The 8,872-nt window shown below is 34.1% G+C and overlaps 1 protein-coding gene and 2 pseudogenes across 1 annotated transcript; all 3 read right to left on the reverse strand.

The window, feature by feature from the left end:
* Positions 1-213: 213 nt before the first annotated feature.
* On the reverse strand, positions 214-1,004 carry LOC145008084 (protein GLUTAMINE DUMPER 2-like). Its single transcript, XM_078966711.1, has one exon. The coding sequence runs from the start codon at positions 856-858 to the stop codon at positions 361-363; it is 498 nt and encodes a 165-aa protein (XP_078822837.1). The 5' UTR covers positions 859-1,004; the 3' UTR covers positions 214-360.
* A 4,031-nt stretch (positions 1,005-5,035) lies between these two features.
* Positions 5,036-5,824, reverse strand: LOC145013082 (protein GLUTAMINE DUMPER 2 pseudogene; annotated as a pseudogene).
* Positions 5,825-7,625: 1,801 nt separating this feature from the next.
* LOC145009969 (protein GLUTAMINE DUMPER 2 pseudogene) lies at positions 7,626-8,054 on the reverse strand (annotated as a pseudogene).
* Positions 8,055-8,872: the final 818 nt, after the last annotated feature.

Below are 8,872 nucleotides of genomic sequence, written 5' to 3' on the forward strand. Positions count from 1 at the left end.
ACTAATAGATTGACAAATAGCAACACATTAATTAAAATGTCTAATATGGTGACACATGACAAAAAAGCTACTCTTTTATTAGTATAGAGATATATAAAATGAAAACTTCCTTATAAAAACAACAAAAGAATTGTTATAGAAATCAAAATATAGATCTGATCAAATTATCAAACCACGACGACAACGATTTATGTAATTTATCCTAATCATTAATTGTGATTCAAACTTTCATTTTATTCGCACAACATTTAATGAATAAAAGAACGGAACATTGAATTCATAATTCAAAGATTTTATGTACATTTCCGAAGTATCCATCTAATTATCATGGAACCCACCTAACCAAATCGTAAACAAGAATCAACGGAGCTGATCAGCGGCCTCTTCGTTCTCCATGATCCTCACTTCTAACCGGTAACTGGTCTGTTCTTTATCAGTCACCATCTCAGACGTTGATACTTTTTCCGTCAACCCGGTTGAATTGCTCAGGCAACTGCAACTACCAAACGACGAGATTGTGCTGGTAATCGGTGTGGCCAAAAACGTCGGAGTGGCTTGTCCAGCCATAATTACAAGATACTTCTCTTCAAAAACAGGCGGTGGCTTGTCGTTGCCGGCATTATCAGGTTTGTTGTCGCCGTCTCCAGATTCAATGTCCCTCTCGGCGTCGAGGTTGTTTTGGAGGTAGCCGGAGAGCTTCCAGTACGAGCATGCCAGAATCAGGAGAGCAAAAGCAATGAGACCAAGCATGGCAGCAAGGCCTCCGAAGAGGTATGGGACCGGTGAATGCCAGGGTGATCGTTGAGCAGACATGACTGACGACGGAGCAAGAGAAGAAGTTGATTCCATCGACATCATTCTTCTTCTTCTTTTTGTTGTAGTTGGTAAGTTGAGAGAGACAGAGAGAGAGAGAGAGAGAGAGAGAGAGAGAATAACAAGGCCTAGTGATGGATAGTTGATTTAAAGTAGTTCTTTTTTGAGAGACGACTAGACGAGTGGATTTGGTTCTCATTTTCGGGTTATATTTATAGAAGAAATGATAGAACAAAAACGAGTTGGATTTTTGGTTTCTTTACTACTTACAATACTTACAAAACGAATCAAGAGTCGAAGTATATTATTTAATGCAAAATGTTGAAAGTGTTTGTTTAAATTAAATGGATGAAACTCAAGTAATATTACCATTTTACATAAAAAAAATTATATAACGATACCATCCCAAATAATTAACTTGTTATTCTATTCGTTTGTCAATTTCTTTTAATTTTCTTGGCAATTAAATCAACCGTCAAAATCACTTTTTAATCGTAGAATCGTACAATTCTACGATCCTACAAGTGTATAATGATCCTGATCTTATTAAACACGTTTTTTTGATAGAATAGTAGTGGGATCATAAAAGTCCTAGAATTGTTTTGATCTTACATTTTTTCTATTTTTCACATTTGAGCAATGTACTTTACCTTCTAACTTAATATAAACATAACTTTTTTATATGTATTCGGATTTTGATGATCTTTATATCCACATATTCATATTCAAGCCAACTACAATTTTCTTTTAGATTATTTTGGCTATAAACTACTATATTTTTAATTTATAAAGTCATAAACAAAGTTTTCAACATTTTAAAACGTGTGGATGCATCTCTTGTTATGTTAGATTAGATTGGAAATGATATATATTAGTTATCAAAAATGTTTTAAACAATTTAGAACTTTGTGGACAATCAACTGATGGAGGAAGATATGTTTTTTAATTGTTAAACTTATAATTGCATTGTTTTTTTTTTTGTAGGATCTTATGATCCTAATTCGATCTTAAAATACTGATTTTGCAAACCCGAAATAATCCAACGTAGAATCCTAATCTTGACAACCATGAAATTAACTCAAAACTACAATAGAAAGACTTAAACCACATATAAACGTAATGTTGGTGATTTTAGTGATACCAGGTCATTTTGTGTAATTTAAATTTACATGTGAGCTAAGAGGCTTCATAATTTGTACTCTAATATATGTTTTGGTATGTGTGGAGTGTACACATGTATAAGATTGAATTAGAAGCTGGTTCGAAGACAAGTCGGGGGTCCAGGGGCAGCACCCCTAGGTCTGGGGTTTCTAAAGGGGCAGCGCCCCTAGCGGGGTCCAAGGAGCAGAGCCCCTGGATAGGGTCTTGCTGACAGCCAACCATAAGATGAAACCCTACATCTCGTTTCCTATATAAATGACTCTCTTCTTGAGGAGAAAGGATCACCTTTTAGCTTTCTTTTTCTTCATGTAAACTTAGAATCCTCTAGCAATTTGGCTTACGCTTTTTGTGCCTAGATTCGTAAGTGTCCCATTAGGATTATCCTAGACTGGGTTTCTTGTAACCCGAACATAGGGTATAAATATTAGTTCAAAAAGTGTTTACACGATCCAAGGGATATCCAGATCTCCACTATAACCCTACCCAATTTTCTAACACGAAATCCATTTGTCACCATTTACCAACGGATCACCCACAAATATTATTACCCTATTTTTAAAGAAATTTATGAAGGATTAGAATTAGTTTAGTGAAGACAACACATTCGTGGCTAATCTATCACAATTTGTTGATAGTTTCCAACAAACTTCTATATAAAACAATATCATACATACATTTAAAAATTCATATGGTATCCATGTAAGCCATTGAGTGCCCATGTGATCTCAGGAGAAATGTATCCTTCCCCTAATCTGAGTATTGGAATAATTTGATCAGAAGGCAAATCATTAGTTGGATTAGAGTTTTGAATCATGTATAAAGAAAATGATTGACATTCGGGCAAGGTTGTAGAAGTCGTTACTCGGTACTTGTTCGGCCGACTACCGAGTAACGAGTACTCGGGAGTACTTGAGGAGTAATCGGATTTGGTAATTCATGTAAAAATATTTTTAGAGAAATTATATATGTCAAAATCATATGTTAAAACCATAAGTTGATTGAAATATATAACAACATTAGAAAAATGTGAATACATAAAAACTGAAAAAACACATAATTGTCTCACTTTGTGAGTAATTACTGAAAATTGAAGATATATATGTAGCAATAATCACATTTATGTGTGTTAAATAAAAATCATTAAGTATATTATACATATTAATCGCCAAGTTGACCGAATTTTACAACATTGTTCAGTTCATTAAGGGGCCGACCAGGGAGTACCCAGGATTCTGTAACTCGTCTCGGTAAAGGGCCGAGTAGTGAATACTCGAAGGAGTAATCAGCCAACTCGACAAGTTTTACAATACTAGATTCTAGGACATCCAGAATGCACTGAAGCCCATAGAGTTCAATAGACTTTACATCATTACTAAATTTCATACAATTCTATCAGTTTTTCTTTCAATGCATTCAACTCTATAAAGTTTAATGAATTATAATTTAACATGTATTTAAGAATTATAAAACATTTTTTTTTCTATATTGAAAAGTTCAATGGTCATTAAAGTCAAAATCCATTGAATGTTAATGTGACATTTCGCCATGGTATGGTATCATCTATTGGATGACAAAGAATGACAACTAGGTATCCCACTTCATTCGACTCTTTTATTGAATTTTTCATTGTAGATACTCATTTATTCTGCTTTTTCTTTTATATTCATGTTCTTTTGTTTTTATTTTATTAAATTATAAATTATTTTAGGAAGAAGACAAAAAAAAAAAAAAAAAAAAAAAAGTATGGTAGTGTCATCCATAAGGACCTCTTGTGCAATAGTTTCATACCACCAGCCGTGTCAAAAAATTAATGTAAACACTACTTGTAGATCAGTCAAACTACCCGCATGTAATAATTATAAAAAATAATAAATAAAAAAACATTTATATTCATATGGATCGTAACTTATGTGTTTGGAATAGGGATGAGCAAAAGGACCGAACCGGTTGGAACCGGCTCGAACCGGACCGGAACCGGGAACTGGCTTCGGCCAAAATCAAGAACCGAACCGGCCCGACGGTTCTATCGGTTCCGATTCTACCGGTTCCCAGTTCCTACCGGTTCTTGTCGTGCTTTCAAATGTTGGAACCGGTCTTTGAAAAATAGCATTATACGGTTCCAGTTTTTGCCGGTTCTACCGGTTTTTGCCTGTTCTACCGGTTCCGGTTATTTCGGTTCCAGTTCCTACCGGTTCCCAGTTCCAAAAATCCATAAAAATAACGTCCCGGTCCCGGCCCGACCGGTTCCATCGGGTTCCGGTTCCGACCGGTTCCGGTACCGGTTCCGACCGGTTCCCCGGTCCATTTACTCATCCCTAGTTTGGAACCTAAGAAGGAGGAAACTAAAGTGTTAATGGTGTTATATCATGATGAATCAATTTGTAGAACAGCTATTATGGATTTTTAAAAAATGCCTTTTTAACTTTTGTTCACTAAAAAATCATATCTTTTTATGCTTATGTTGTGTTACAATGTAATTAGTATCGAAAATAAAGAAGTTAACAACTAAAACGCTTCTAGCACAATTATTAGTTGGTACCTTTTTTTTTTTGTTTTAGATCAAAGATTCAAGTCTTGTTGTAGGGTATGTTAAAATTAGGTGTTAGTTTAGAAATATATTATATATTACTGGTCCAAAATTAAAATGAAAGTTAAATTAACCAAAATTCAAGACGATATAATAATATGTATAGCGACATGAAGACTTCAAAAATCAAGGCTAGGCGATATATGTGATCATATTACATCTTAGCCCCCATTTGAATCTAGTGTGTTTGCATGTCCACTACCGATCTTATATCATCAACGGAATGATTAATTGAGAATTATTTTTGCAATTCTCACCATTTTGTGTGTTATAACAATTCTTAAGCGTTAAATTAAAATAATCAATGGTTTCGATAAAAATACATATCAGATTTTATCTATAAATAATTATTTTAAAATAATATTCATTTTCATATCGTTAATTTATTTTAATACGACGCACCAAAACCATTTTTACGTTCTCACACAATCGAATTAGTTTGCATTCGAACATTTTATAAACAAAAAACACATGTATAGAAATTCCAAAAATATATTATGTGGCAAAACGGAAAATTCCTTTCATTCTCCAAAAAAAAGTTGAGATGGTGCTCTATGATCATCTACAAAACCCCATACCCTATCTGCTATGCAACCGCAGTCACCGGAGCTCATTCATCAGCATCCATTGATGACTTACAGAAGAATTCCTTTCCTTCAAGTGAAAAGAACCAAAATTTCCAAAAAAAGAAAAACTAAGAAAGCTCTTGATCTGCTGTCTCATGGTTCTCTGTATTCGTTACTTGTAACTGATCATAACTCTTCTCTTTTTCCTCCTCCGTCACCGACGACGTCTCCGTCGACACCGTTGAGTTGCCACAGGAACTACAGCTACCAAACGACGACGCTCTGCTGGATATGGGTGTCGCCAAAAACGTCGGTTTATCTTGTCCCGCCATTATTACCAGATACTTCTCTTCGAAAACAGGAGTTTCCTTTTCTTTGTGATTACCGGGTTTGGAGTCGCCGTCTGCGTCACCTTCTCCGGCCTCAAGGTCTCTGTCTCCGGCTTCGGATGAGATCTTCCAGTAGGAGCAAGCGAGGATCAAGAGGGCGAAGGCAATGAGACCCATCATGGCAGCTAACCCTCCGAACAGGTAGGGTACTGGTGAGTGCCATGGTGATCGTTGTATGGTCACTGGAGAGGATGGAGCCATTGAAGAAGCTTGAAGAGTCATTAATGGTGGATTATTGAGGTTGAGACTTGGAAGACAAGAGAGAGATGGGAGATGATTAGAGTTGATGAGTGGATTAGGAAATGGTTCCATTTGATGCTATTTATACACGAAATTCGAAAATGGTGGATATTTTGTTCTTAATTGAGAAAAATGGCGTCATATTTTATGTTTGTATTTTTAATTTATTTTATTGGTTATTGGAATATATCGAGTGCGTTTCTCTTTTCAATTTTCTAATAATTATGTTTATATGCTAAATATAACAATAAAAACAAAAATTCAAATACATGAGATTTAGGCGCATAGAATAAATAGTACCAAATTAAATAATTTCCAAGTGATAACTTCTTTTTTACTCTTTCTTTTATTGGTTATTTAATATTTAATATTAAATCGTGATATTTTTCCCTTCCCTTATCTTGTTTTAAAATCTACATATATTTTTTAAGAAAAATTATATATCCTTCTACTTTGTTTTTATAAATCCTATTATTCAATTAAATAGTAAAATATGTAACATTTAATGCTCATCTAATTAAATTTAAAACCGAATGACATTTGGTCTAAGGATAAAAAGTGATCCTTTATGTTCAAGTCTCTTAGTAGAAATATGTGGTATTTAGGAGTAGGTTTAGTAGATAGTTTTCCGTTTAAAAAAAATTTAATAATATTTTAATATACTAATGTAACACATGTGATCATTTAAATGGATAAGATGATTAGTAGGGAAAAAAGAAAGAAGATATTTAATTTCTCCTTGTAAATAATTATTTTGATGGTCGTGAACGAACTTGATTTCATTATCAAAGGAGAGTCACTCGAGTTCGATCCACACTTCGTTTCAATTGGAGGGGGTGTATCTCTTTCAAATTGATGCTTTAAATGGTCTTTACATATTAAGAGCCTAAAACATGTGTCCGTCCTACGGGACATAAAAGACATGATAACATGATAACTGTGATCATCCTTATATTCTTCGAGCTTATCACATGCAGTCTGCTCAGGGTTTCAAACTCAATGATGTCAACTAAGCACAATGGTTGCACCGGTGGCGGGACTTAATTCAGAATCTTACAACACGGTTGATAGCCATGCATGATTTGTGACCTTGCTCCCGAAGGCACCCATCTCTTTCTAGAAGATTTTTGGAAAGGTTCTTTATTGTATATGAAATTCCATTTCTTTTTGCTTTAAATATAGGTTTCGATAGAATAAGTTGAAACTAACTCATATCAGTTGACATTTTTATCAAAGTAACATTCATTTTTCTCTTATCTAATTTCGTTATTAGTCATGTATATAATTTATATACTTACATAAAATATATTTTATATTTTATAAATTATAAAGACATACCTTTTGATATTGCGCGGATGGGATGCACACATTCGTTTAATATGACGCCATGACGGGTCTATTGAGGAAAATGCATTCAACTACCATAATAAACGTGACAATCATGCATTTGAACAATCTTTCCCTTCATTAAATGAAGTTCAGGTTCATTGGATTCAATTCAACTTCATTTATTTAATCCTTTTCTTTCGGTAAACAAGAAATATCTTGTGACTTTTATATCAAAAAACAGTTTTGATTGTGAAATAAGAATTATGTTAACTTTTATAAAATACAATTTTGATTGTTCTGCATCAAATTGAATTTTAGCGACTTTGTATGTACAAACAAGTACACTCAATCGAAGTAGAAAACAAGAACAAGCCCTACAATCACCTATGGAAGCCCTCACTGTATCTAACATGCTCTCCACGATCAGCACCGTTTTCAATGAACAAAACTGATATCAGATGGCTCGACTAGTCGACTCCCATATGAATCTTTTAAAAGCAAAAGCAAAAGAAGCTAATGCTAGTGGAGCTGATCTGGGGTCTACTGGTTCTCGGTGTTCCTTACTTGTAGCTGATCGTTGCTCCCTTCTTTCACCTTCTCCGACGTCGACGATTTCTCCGATGGGTTGCTCCGGCAGCCACAACTACCAAAAGACAACGTTTTGCTTGTAACAGGTGTTGCCAAAAAAGTTGGCTTTGCATCTCCCGCCATGATTACCAGATACTTGTCTTCGAAAACGGTGAGTTCCTTCTTGTGACTATCGGATTTGGCATCTCCGGCTTCAAGGTCTGTCTCTTCGTCGCCGTTGTTCTGGTCATCGTCGGTAGGATTTAAGTAAGTGCATGCGAGAATCAAGAGAGCAAACGCAATGAGACCCAAAACGGCAGCTAAACCTCCGAAGAAGTACGGGACCGGTGTGTGCCACGGCGACTGTTTAATCACCGCCGGCGACGAAGGAGCCATTGTCATCACTGTTTCTCAGTTTTGCTTTTGGTGTCGTTGGATTAGATTAGAAAGTGAACAGTTAGATTTGTTAATGGTGGATGAGTAGATTAGGAACTGGTTCCATTTCAAGGAATTTATAGACGATAAAATGTGTTTTTTTTTTTTCTTTTCATTTATTATTATTATTGTATAGTTTAATATTAAATACTTTTTTTAATTATTATATTGGAATTATATTCCCTTTTTAAAATCTAATCTTATGGTTAATAGAATATAAATGGGATTCTTACAATTGTTCAAGCAAAGAAAAGATTTAGTGCGTTTATTTATTTAAAATTTTAGTATATGTTTAGATGGCAATAAGGGAAACGAATATCCAAATGGAGTGAATTTTAAGGTATCGTTTAATTTAAATTTTTATTAATAATTGAGGACATCTTATTGATAATAAATCTTTAATTTGCGGTTTCTGTTTCGATATGTTAGAAATAATGAAACAAGTTGAAAAGAGATGGTTATGCCGTTCAAAAAAAAAAAAAAAGTTGAAAAGAGATGGAAAATATATAGGGTATTAAAGGACAAATTTTGCCTATTAACTTCAGCCATTATGATGTTTCTTGTCCGTTCATATTTTGAATTGTAACTTTCTATCTTATGTACCTTTATGGTACTTTTTTTAATGAAATTTTCTATTCATGTTGAAGCCATGAATATCGTGTGGTTCATCACTTAACTAATGTTGATCATTGTTATTTAAAATAATATAACTGATATATCCGTTTGTTTTGTCTATTTTAGCTTTGTCTTGAGATGAAAAAATCAAGAAAAAGTTTTATGTAACG

The sequence above is a fragment of the Lactuca saligna genome, chromosome 8 (genome assembly GCF_052625555.1).
Source record: "Lactuca saligna cultivar CGN05327 chromosome 8, ASM5262555v1, whole genome shotgun sequence".
NCBI lineage: Eukaryota > Viridiplantae > Streptophyta > Magnoliopsida > Asterales > Asteraceae > Lactuca > Lactuca saligna.

Bases quoted from the DNA above. Each gene is read 5' to 3' on its own strand.
- LOC145008084 (XM_078966711.1), bottom strand. From the start codon at position 858: ATGATGTCGATGGAATCAACTTCTTCTCTTGCTCCGTCGTCAGTCATG.